Source organism: Oncorhynchus gorbuscha, linkage group LG14 (assembly GCF_021184085.1).
Source record: "Oncorhynchus gorbuscha isolate QuinsamMale2020 ecotype Even-year linkage group LG14, OgorEven_v1.0, whole genome shotgun sequence".
NCBI lineage: Eukaryota > Metazoa > Chordata > Actinopteri > Salmoniformes > Salmonidae > Oncorhynchus > Oncorhynchus gorbuscha.
The window spans coordinates 54,511,287-54,523,310 of NC_060186.1; the positions used below are offsets into that span (position 1 = coordinate 54,511,287).

Consider the following 12,024-nt stretch of genomic DNA (forward strand, 5'->3'; position numbering starts at 1 on the left):
CTCTCTCCTCTCCTCATCAGGTACAGCAGGTTCAAGTGTTTGCCGACGTCCAGTGTACGGTGAACCTGGTGGGCAGCGACTCCTACCTGAACCAGTCGGGGTCCATAGGCACCCAGAAGGGCCCCCAGGGGCCTCAGAGCAGCCAGTCCCAGCAGAAGAGCCTCCTCCAGCAGCTCCTCACAGAGTGACTCCTCAGCTCAGCCGCCTGCCAGGAGAGAGGTGCTCCACAGACCACCGACCTCTTCTCTTTCTCACCTTTGGTTTTAGACACCTGCCTGCCGGACTGGTTAGGAGGGCCCTGGGATGGAGACTGAGGTCCAGGTAAGAGTGTGTCTGACCTGCCAGCCTGCCAGCCAGCCTCAGCCCATACCGTACCATAAGGCAGCAGCTATTGTTCAGCGCTCATTCCTGGTTACCTACTTTCAACACAAAGTCTGCTTTCTGTTCTGAGAAAGGAATCAGCTTCCGGTTTTGCCAAGATGTTGTGGTTGTCAAAAGAGGATCTGGTTCCTAATTGCCCGTTCCGTCAGGTCCATTACAGCAGTGCGTCTTGGGAATGCGATCAACATGCAGCTGAGCTCAGCTGTGGGAGGTTAACCCGTCGTCTCAACTTTTGCTCTAGCGTGGGGTGGCGTTGTGGGGACAACGTTTTGGGAATGTTAGGTTTTTAAACCTCTGCAGTGGGAAGCTCAGTTTCAGCTGGATCTGTGACTGACTAGCTCTCTCCATTGCAGTGCCTGATGGGAGGAAATACCCAGCTCTCGTTTTTTGTTTTTGTTTCTCTGTTCTCGTCGTCTGCGTCGTCAGGACAACAAGCAGCCGGGATGTGATGGGATGGGAGATTGCGCTGCTCTGCTCAGTTGGCAACACCATCTTTCACATTTTCAAACCACCAGACTGTCAAAGTAACTGTCTGTCTTACACATTTTTCTCCCCAGCAGCTGTGAATATGAGCCATGTTGGGCTCTCCTTGGCCTATCAGTATTGTTTGTCATGTGTAACCGTGCAGGTGGGTAGTATTGTACAGCACAGATGGACAAAAAATTGGGATGAGTTCACACTTTCTACTTTCCTTTCAAAAGCGTCATTTAATTACTCTAAAATGCAACTGTCGTTTTTAGCTCAAACTATACATTGTGATTCAATGCGGTTTTCTTCCGTTTTTTATTTGAGAGTAACATGTCAGTTATTATAATTTTTTAAGGCGATATTTGGCATTATGAAAATGTAACTCTGCTAAATGTGCTCTGTGTTCTGTAATGTGAAAAAAGAAAATCTCGGTATAAGACTTTGATTGATTTTAGAAATGGCTAGCTCTGCTCTTTTGGCATCCCTTTGAATGTTTTAAATCCCCTAAAATGTACCTCAAAACGAACAAGAATGGGTTCTCAATATTACACAATGACATGAATAGGTTGTAACTCTTAACCGTAGAACTTCCTCACTCAGAAGTGATGGAAGTTGAATGGGGTGTTTTCTTGGAAACACATAGCTCTCTCTCCTCCAACTCTCTGCCCGTGATGATGTCATTCCACTGGCCACACACTACAGCTCTTTTTTGACTGCTCATGTGACTACTGTTGCCCAGTCAGACACTGTCTATCAGCGCTAACCTCTGATATTTTACTATACACATTCAGTCACATAGAAAGTCTGGCCAAAAAACACCATGTTTTATTTATGTGGGTAAACAATAACCTATTAGCAAGCAATAAACCAGAAAATGACGAGAAAGCAACAACAGAAAGAGCAAAGTTCGGCGACGTAATGATAATGAAAAATCAAGTCTAATTTGGCTTTTGGCTTCTCTGCTCTATCCCGGGTATGTGTATTTCTCTGCTCTACCCGGGTATGTGTATTTCTCTGCTCTATCCCGAGTATGTGTATTTCTCTGCTCTATCCCGGGTATGTGTATTTCTCTGCTCTATCCCGGGTATGTGTATTTCTCTGCTCTACCCCGGGTATGTGTATTTCTCTGCTCTACCCCGGGTATGTGTATTTCTCTGCTCTATCCCGGGTATGTGTATTTCTCTGCTCTATTCCGGGTATGTGTATTTCTCTGCTCTACCCCGGGTATGTGTATTTCTCTGCTCTACCCCGGGTATGTGTATTTCTCTGCTCTATTCCGGGTATGTGTATTTCTCTGCTCTACCCCAGGTATGTGTATTTCTCTGCTCTTCCCCGGGTATGTGTATTTCTCTGCTCTACCCCGGGTATGTGTATTTCTCTGCTCTTCCCCGGGTATGTGTATTTCTCTGCTCTATCCCGGGTATGTGTATTTCTCTGCTCTACCCCGGGTATGTGTATTTCTCTGCTCTACCCCGGGTATGTGTATTTCTCTGCTCTACCCCGGGTATGTGTATTTCTCTGCTCTATCCCGGGTATGTGTATTTCTCTGCTCTACCCCGGGTATGTGTATTTCTGACTAACAGAAGGCTTTCTTAAGGGTGTTATGGTCCAACTAGATATATGACTGTGTATATACAAGGTATTTTACAAAGTGTGCAACATTACCCGAGCACAGCTAATAACCGAGGAGGGTTAGGGATGATCAGTTGAAATAGCATGCATGATCACCATCCTCCTCCGGAGACCTCAAATTGAATGCCAACTACTTTAATGTGCTATGATTTCTGAATCACGTTGTGTACCGTTTTAATGGCGTTTGTGTGCCTGTGCTTTATACCCAAACAGTGGCTCAGGTGTCCTCAGCATACAACTCAAATTCAACCTGAAAATGGCATCATTTCGTGTGGTGTTGATTCAAGTTGACATGAAAAGCTGGTAGCAGTTCCACTTCGGAAACTCATTTGTGAAACTGATACACTGTGATTGGACATACCACTTGTTCCTGTCATTCTAAGACACTTAAAATGTTGCTGTGCTTTTAGCCTATTGCATTTAATTCAAAACAATATATATACGATTAATAGATGAGATATTTAAGTGTATCTTTCTTCCGATAAGGTAAATGTTTTATTTTCTATTTGAAAGGGATGTGGGTTAACAATTAGTACTTATCAATGTTAAAGCCATTCCTGAGCCACTGTTTGGTTTATGTAAATAAACATACACTTTACAAAACACACGGAAGCAAGACAAAATGAACTGAATGTATGTGGAAGGATTCCATTTGTTTTCAGTATACATTTGTACTATATAGGGTACCAGCTAATGGTTTCATACTCCCAGAAGTGTTACAAAGGATAACTTTTCCTGGATATCTTCTTCACGTACTCTCCAGCCTTCGCTCCTCATTTAGGAACAGGCATTACTGTCTAGAAAATGTTAATAGAACTACATCAAATGCAGAAGTTCATCTGATCTGTTAATATGAACTGTTTAGCATTTGGGATATAATATGCCAAATTCAAAGCACCATTCGACAACGGTCATTAACTAACAGACATTCGTATATGCAAGAGCCGCTCAATGGCAAAGACAGTCCATTCAGTACAGGTACAAGATAAATATTTGAACTGGTTCTTCAACATGTATATAACAGACAATGTGAATATGTATTTGTTCAGAATCAACAAAATGTAGTGCTCCAAGTTTGTGGTATTAACTACTCGCTTCCATTTTATTATTATTTTTTATTTTTTACGTATATGACTGTCTGAGTGTGTGTATGTATGTGATTAATACTGTATATCTGGTGTTTAAGATGGAAACTGAATATGTCCGGATTTGATTTCTTCTTCTTTTTATAGATACCTGCAAGTTTTCCTGTGGGTGTTGTTCTGATTGCTCTTTATGTGAGAGAATGGGTTAGCGACTGCTGAATGTGATTTTACTGAGAGAGAAGCAGTGTGGACTGGCTTTTGTACGGGTTAATTTAAAAACAAACAAAAACACACACAAAAAAAGGCCATATTATTTAATTGCTCTGATGTTAAAACGTTTAAACAGATCTGAGAAAGTGGAACCTTGTATTCTGAGAAGCATCGCTTCGGTAGTTAAGTGGGCTTTTGTAGATCGCCTGATATACTTTTAGCGTTTTCAAAAAGTAATGACCAAAGCTTTAAGATGTTTAATTCATATCATATGCAAGCCTCATGCAATTGGACGAGACAAAATGTAGCGTTTGTTCACTTTTCTAAAAGGAAATAGTCTATACATACTAGCTCCTCCTTGACCACACTACTAATTTGTGGTAGTTTGTGCTTTGCGTGTTTGTCCTTTATTTCCTTTTCCACACAATTTGTCCTAAGACACTGACAAGTGACCTATCAGATTTAGTATTTTTATCTAACTTCTATTCTTTGGAATATCCCAAAGTATGATCAGTTAGAAACTTCCTCTCCTTGTTGCCGTTGACTCCTGGCAAAGACGCAAAAAGACTTGTAGGGCCTGACATGCTGTCACTGTTTACAGGAAGAGAGAAACTTGCAACAGCTACCTATGCACCTTAACAAAAAGCTTTTTTTTAACACTGATTTAGGTATTCAAAACTAACTAGAATTTGAATCAATGATTTAAATCAATATATTTGAGTTTATTGAAAGAAGAAGTGAAACCTAGTGAACCAATTATTATTTAATTTTTTTACTCAACTAGCATTGGTGATAGTTGTCTGAACTTGTGGGTCTGCTCTATCAACTGAATCTCACAGATTAAGATTATTCAATCAAATATTTCAATTTATTTAGCTGAATACTTTATACCAAATTTGAGGTGCTTCTTGTATATACAGTATTTTCTGCATAGAGGACTGCTCGCTGTTTGATGATAATGTTAAGGAGAATTTTCTTATATTTACCTTTATAAAACAAGTTTGCTGCATTTTACATTACTTTTGTACAAGAAATCTAAATATTCCAGGAATTTGCAAGAAATACAATCTACTTTTGCACTTTATCTCAGAATTATTTAGAGGAAACAGGCCATCATAAATACTACTCATGTTCACATTAGATTACTATTTAATCATCATGAATCCCCTAAATCACGGGAGGTTGGTGGCACCTTCATTGGGGAGGACGGGCTCGTGGTAATGGCCAAAGCGGAATAGGTGTAATGGTATCAAATACATCGAACACGTGGTTTTCATATATTTGAAGCCATTCCTTTTGTTCCGTTCCAGACATTATTATGAGCTGTCCTCCCCTCAGCAGCCTCCTGTGCCCTAAATATAATAGAAAGTAAATTATAGATTTCTCAGGTTCTTAAGAACTTGGTTGCAGAGCCCATCAATATGATTACAAAAGAGAAGTGTACATTCTCTACTACTACTCTTAGTAGTTTCACATATGATCCTTCTCTCTGCCACAGAGCCTCAATCTAAACTATGCCTTTCTTCTTCAGGTGATCCACTGCCCCTCTCCCCTTGGCCATTAGTTAACTAACGCGCTTACACTCATACGTCCTGTCCTGTGTAACCAATGTGAAATGGCTAGCTAGTTAGCGGTGGTGCGCGCTATTAGCGTTTCAATCGGGTGACATCACTCGCTCTGAGACCTTGAAGTAGTGTAGTTGGGCGCGATGGGTAACGATGCTTCGAGGGTGACTTGTCTGTGTGCAGAGGGTCCCTGGTTCGAGCCCAGGTAGGGGTGAGGAGAGGGACGGAAGCTATACTGCTACAGCAGCTTTAACTGTTCAAAACATTCCTCCTCAACTCTGCTCTTATCTACCAGCAATCATTGTGGTCTGGTCTATACTGTAGCATTTTACATTTCAGTCATTTAGCATATGCTCTTATCCAGAGTGACTTACAGTAAGTAGTGAGTTAATACATTTTTCTGTACTGGTCCCCTGTGGGAATCGAACCCCGTTGCAGGCGCCATGCTCTACCAACTGAGCCCCACGGGACCAGCAGCAGTTCTATTCTATATATTTCTAGGCTTAGTAATTCCTACCAAGCAGTAACAGCCCTACATACGTGTACTGCTGTCCCCTGCGTCTGTTATTTTGTCATTGTCACCACCTTGTAACATACAGCCTAATGCAGAAGCAACTATCATCCTTGTTAAGATTAATGCACTCTACCTTCTACAGGTATTACTTCTCAACTGTTCCGAGTATTGGAGCAACTGTTTGCTGATGATGTTTGTCAAGTATTGTAAGTGCTGCATAATCGAGACTGAAGTTGGTTGTGGATGGAGAAATCAAAAGCTTGTCTCGCCACTTATAAGGCCAATGCTTTCTCATTGAAACGAGGTTCCACTTTTCCCCCTGTAAAATTAATATAAATAAATATAAATATATATATTATACATTTTACTCATTTTGTCCAGTTTTGTTTAATATACTTGTGTAAACTTGTTTTTAGACAGGCATCAGAGCAGCTGTGTGGGTGGGACAATATGAATGAAGTATCTGGGGGAATTATGCATGTTTTTATTTCTGTGTCCAGGTGGAATACCTGGGATAAATCCTACCTTTTCTTAGGACGTCGTAGACAATCAGTCTCAGGCTGGGTCAAGTAGCCACAGGGGGTCCCTGTAGACTGAAAAGCAACATTTTTGCATCTACTGAAACAGTCTTATTTGTCTGTCAATTTTTGGGGAGGTATCTGGCTGCTCAGACTGGGATTAGTTCAAAGTTTACACACACACAACACACACACCTCGTGCGTTCGGTCCCTCTATTGCTTTTCCAAGGTGAAGATGCAGACCTTGAAGGAAATGATGCTTTGACTAACAAATCTATAACATCCATGAATGTGAGAATGCAACACATTTGCAATAAAAACACCAATTAAAACGGGATATGTAATGTTGGTTGATTGTCTTTCTTTATTACACTGTATTTCTCATTTTCATTACAGTCACACTACATTGCCACTAGTTGCATTAGCTCTTTCTACCTCAGTTTATTGTAAGGGCTGTATTCTGTGTATTGTAAAGTAACTAATAATACAAAAATACCAAATTAGTTGACCATCTTTAATGCATCTTGTATGTTCGTAAAGAGACTCCAACCATCGGCGGCTGGAAAATACCTTGCATAACCATTCACCATTTAACACCATGTGTTATTGACTTGTTAATTGTTTACTCCATGTGTAACTCTTGTGTTGTCTGTTCACACTGCTATGCTTTATCTTGGCCAGGTCGCAGTTGCAAATGAGAACTTGTTCTCAACTAGCCTACCTGGTTAAATAAAGGTGAAATAAAAATACAAAATTTGAATCACAAGATACATGGCCACATCAAATTAGGTGGACAGACCTTCACTCTTTAAATGCCGTTTTATGGCCGTCTTCACTCAGTGAGTGATGTCTCTTTGTTACTGTAGGAAGACAAACACTGACACTGCTTATCAGAGTGGGATTTTTCCTTGTGAAGTTGGAGCACGGACACGGAGTGCTGGTTCTTCCCCCTTCAGCATCACCAAGATGCACAGGTCAACCAAAAAAAAGACCACCAAATTAACTGACTGGTGTGGAGCCATGGTCCAGACTCCATTCACCAAATGCATGTTACAGCAGGGGTCTCTCTTTTTCCCTCTGTGTCATTTGAACAGCTTGAACTTGTGCAGCAGAGGATGTACAATGTCTTTGGGGTAAGGCTTCAGGGCCAGGCAGGTGGGGACGTTCTCTGGCTGCTCAATCCACAGCTTGTGGGCGATCCCCTTCTCTGTCAGCGTCTCAGACAGGCTGGAGAGGGAGGCCTGGTCCACAGCCTGACCAAAAGATGAAGGAGAAGAGGGAGATCAAATCAAATGTATTTATATAGCCCTTTGTACATCAGCTGATATCTCAAAGTGCTGTACAGACACCCAGCCTAAAACCCCAAACAGCAAGCGATGTAGGTGTTGAAGATCACAAGCATTAGTTTATTTTCTCAACAATCACATCTATCATTCACTGCATAATTATTCCATCCTACTGTATTTACTTTACATAACGAAACTTTACGTATAAATATTTACTTTACGAAAAAATGATTTTGTATTGAGAGGCTTTTTTATGCAGCTTGATATGAGCGCATGGGCAGTCAGTAGGAAACTTGTTTTGCCCACGTTCGCGCAAAACACAGGCATATCGATTTAGTTCACTATTAGCAGTATAATATTGATTAACTTGCAAGATAATAATAGTACCCCAGTCCCAGCTACCTGAAGGACGACTTTGTGCATGCTGTCCAGTTCTGCCAAGTACTCCTGCGTGTCTGGGTCGTTGTAGTTCAGATGAACGGCAGCGATGGCAGCATGGCAGGCTTGCGTTATAACCGCCCCTAATGGCCAGGCCAACGTATGGACCAGGTCTGACCGGACCACAACATACTGGACAAGACGACGGGGGGCTACGGTTCCTGACGCCGCCATCTTTGGTCGGTAATGGTAGAGGACCGGAGGCAGCTACGGTACAGATAGAACAACGAGACAGATATTTAACGGATGTATAAATCTGAGGCATCCGCTTAGCCAAATATGGTAGTGAGAGGAAGCCCAGGGGCCGGCAGTGGGAGACGAGGGAACGAAAAATCGATTTTTGCACATTTTCTCATCGATTAAACATTTGATCCCAATACAGTTTTCTGTTCCCAAAACTACAATCTGTTACGAGCAGAGTGGACTATGTTTTGTATACGTTACCCTTTGCCAAAGTCTTTAAAAACAGGCGTTGCTAAGAAGGAGTGCAAAGGCGAATTGAGTTGTTGCACACGTACACTTAAGAGTAGGCGTTTCCTAACGGAATAATGCAAATGTATGCTAGAACGCGCCAATAGAATCTCGCAAGATCGTACTTGGCCCTGCCCACCTCCTTGCTTGTTCTGTTCACTCTGACTAATTTGTTGCCATTTGAAACGACATGCAGTGGTCTATCTTGGTTTGAGTTATACAAATCTTTAGCTAAAGTGTAGGTACATGTATATCCCCTTGTGGTTGAAATATATAATTTCACAAGGGAAGTCAAATGTACACAACCCATGACAGTGTACATTCAATAGGTTCATTGATTACAGTAGGCTACAAAGTATTTCAGATGGTGTGCTTTTGCTCCAGATTTGTTACCGGTTCCATCTCTCCTGTGATTCCCTTTTATAGTTACTTCTCAGATTAATTTACTCTCAGTAACAATGCCTGATTTTCAAGCAGATTTAAATCTGGACTGAGACTGGACCACTCAGAAACACTGGAATTGGGAACTTAAGGCAAACCGGTGTTATTCACAATGATCAGTGTGGTTTGCCTGTCTCAGGAGCAGGTACTGGAGCCGACTGTGTTAATTGGACCCATGCGTCTTCATGGGTCCAATTGGGGTCCTTATCTAATAGGGATACGATACCACATATAACCAAACCCACAGTTTTTTTTTTAAAGAAAAAAGAAGAAGAAATGTACCAATTATGTCATGTCCTACCATACAGATTTTGCCAGTTGAAAGTGTAGTGAGTGACCCCATCTCTCCCTATTTTACTTCTAGACAATGGTGACCCCGTCATTCAGGGCAGGCCACCTATTTTGAGCCCCACATTTTTAGCATGCCTGTTTTTTTAGCATGCCTGTTTTTTAGGTTGCCTGTTTTGCATGTTATTTTGGCATTAATACGTGTCACATATCATTTTGCAAACAATGTTAAAAAAAGAAATATATATATATATATATATATAATTGAGTTGATAAAGCCGCATACAAACATGGTCTCTTTTTTGTTTTCTTGAGTAAGGCAGCTCCAAAATGCAGGTGTTTCAGCCTAGTTCAGTGCTTCCTGTGGTGTTGGGGCAAACCAGCAGGAAATACAGAGCGTTGTGCCGTGATTGGCTCAGTTTTCTGTCACTCATGGGGACTCGTCACAGCCAAGTCTAAGAGTACAGCTACACAATTCTAGCCCCTTGGGTGCTCCCATAGAGTTAAATTAGAAGTGCCCATCCAAGAAGGCTCAAGGTCATTGGCCAGAGATAAAATAAACGAGCTCAGACTGGGAATTGTAAATCTGGCCTCTTTCTAGAGCTCCGACCTGGTTAGAGCCTGTAAGTAAGCATTTCACTGTAAGGTCTACTACACCTGTTGTATTCAACGCAAGTGACAAATAAACTTTGATTTGATTCATACAAGAGCTGAGCTAAGACTGAGATTTGGACAACAGCCTATCCTCCAGATCAATGACGTCATCATGATTTTACCTGGTTTTCCCAGTTGTTTTGAAAGCACCATAAATCCAGAGAATGCCAGACTTTGATAACAAAATTTGCCCATGAAGGACCGCCGTGCCACCTTCCTGTTCAGGTGAGCACAGTACAACAAGATGAGTCCAAAAATGTATTGTATGCTGCTGCATAAATTATGTAATATTCCAGGGAGATATGTATTCTGTAGCTAAGAAAGTAATACTAAGTGTATGTTGTGTAGTAAGCTGTTAGTAGCCCATGTGCCTCTGTAACAGTATAATTTTTAGACCGTCCCCTCGCCCATATCCGGGCGCGAACCAGGAACCCTCTGCACACATCAACAAAGAAGCACCGTTACCCATCGCTCCACAAAAGCCACGGCCCTTGCAGAGCAAGGGGAACTACTACTTCAAGGTCTCAGAGCAAGTGACGTCACTGATTGAAATGCTATTTAGCACGCACACCGCTAACTAGCTAGCCATTTCACATCCGTTACACCTCACCCTAATAATTTTGTCTATTTTCACCTCTTTCGCCTACTGTTCTGACTTGGTGGTGCACATTTAGCCTGTAACCTGTTTTAGAGAAATGTAATCATTGAATATTGCAAGAGCTTTCATTGTCTGCTTATATGCCCCCTTTATGTATCCTACGGTTCTTACTTGGTGTACTGGGAGAACACTGTAAGAATGGCCCATATTCTGAATTTTGTCGCTGTACATTTCAAAGGTGCTAAACAAATAGTTATGTTGACAACATCCATCCTAGCTCGCTCATTATTGTCTTAATCGATATTACGGATGGCCTCTTATCGGCTTGTCGTCCCCTTATGCCATAGTTTGTACATCTCAATTGTCATTAGAAACCACATTTGTTTAAGCAAGTCAGCCATATCAGCTATGTTTCTTAAGGCAGTAAATGAGGCTGAATGAACTGTTTTTGCTGCCAGACAAGGCTCCACTGATACCCAGATGTAGTAGTGGTAAGATGTTGGGACTGCTTTTGAGACAGTTTTATGTAGGCCCTAACAGTTTGTGGGCACCGTTTGTCACCATTATAGTGTAATTAATGTATTGTTTAGTGTTGTGTGGTGGCTTTGCTGGCATGCATCCCACATTTAATTTTTTCCCCCACAAAGATTTAAGCCACATTGTGTAGACCCATGGACAGATTATACTGTGCAAGAGAACCTGGAGGATAGGCTGTTGTCCAAATCTCAGTCTTAGCTCAGCTCTTCTATGAATCCAATCAAATCAAAGTTTACTTGTCACATGCGTTGAATACAACAGGTGTAGTAGACCTTAGAGTGAAATGCTTACTTACCAATAGTGCAAAAAAGGTATTAGGTGAACAATAGGCAAGTAAAGAAATAAAAACAACGGTGAAAAACAGTAGCGAGGCTACATACAGTAGCGAGGCTACATACAGTAGCGAGGCTACATACAGTAGCGAGGCTATATACAGTAGAGAGTCTATATACAGTAGAGAGGCTATATACAGTAGAGAGGCTATATACAGTAGAGAGGCTACATACAGTAGCGAGGCTATATACAGTAGAGAGGCTATATACAGTAGAGAGGCTATATACAGTAGCGAGGCTATATACAGTAGCGAGGCTACATACAGTAGCGAGGCTACATACAGTAGAGAGGCTATATACAGTAGAGAGGCTATATACAGTAGCGAGGCTATATACAGTAGCGAGGCTACATACAGTAGCGAGGCTACATACAGTAGAGAGGCTATATACAGTAGCAAGGCTATATACAGTAGCGAGGCTACATACAGACACCGGTTAGTCGGGCTGATTGATGTAGTATGTACATGTAGATATAGTTAAAGTGACTATGCATATATGATGAACAGAGAGCAGCAGTAGTGTAAAAGAGGGGTTGGTGGGTGGCGGGACACAATGCAGATAGCCCGGTTAGCCAATGTGCGGGAGCACTGGTTGGTCGGGCCAATT

At 41.7% G+C, this 12,024-nt stretch overlaps 2 protein-coding genes across 2 annotated transcripts in view; one reads left to right on the forward strand and one right to left on the reverse strand.

The window, feature by feature from the left end:
• LOC123995541 (nuclear receptor coactivator 1-like) overlaps positions 1 to 6,722 on the forward strand; it is a 47,616-nt gene extending 40,894 nt beyond the window's left edge. Inside the window, 1 exon segment of the mRNA XM_046299178.1 lies at positions 21 to 6,722. Within this exon segment, the coding sequence (XP_046155134.1) occupies positions 21 to 188 (168 nt within the window). The 3' untranslated portion in view covers positions 189 to 6,722.
• Positions 6,715 to 8,346, reverse strand: LOC123995130 (putative peptidyl-tRNA hydrolase PTRHD1). Its single transcript, XM_046298502.1, has 2 exons — positions 8,062 to 8,346; positions 6,715 to 7,626 (listed from the first exon to the last, which is right to left on the reverse strand). The coding sequence occupies exons 1-2, from the start codon at positions 8,269 to 8,271 to the stop codon at positions 7,456 to 7,458; spliced, it is 381 nt and encodes a 126-aa protein (XP_046154458.1). The 5' UTR covers positions 8,272 to 8,346; the 3' UTR covers positions 6,715 to 7,455.
• Between the last annotated feature and the right edge of the window lie 3,678 nt (positions 8,347 to 12,024).

Coding starts and splice junctions, on each gene's coding strand:
- LOC123995130 (XM_046298502.1), bottom strand. CDS start 8,271: ATGGCGGCGTCAGGAACCGTAGCCCCCCGTCGTCTTGTCCAGTATGTT. Junction 7,627..8,061: donor TGCACAAAGTCGTCCTTCAG/GTAGCTGGGACT, acceptor TCTTTTGGTCAG/GCTGTGGACCAGGCCTCCCT.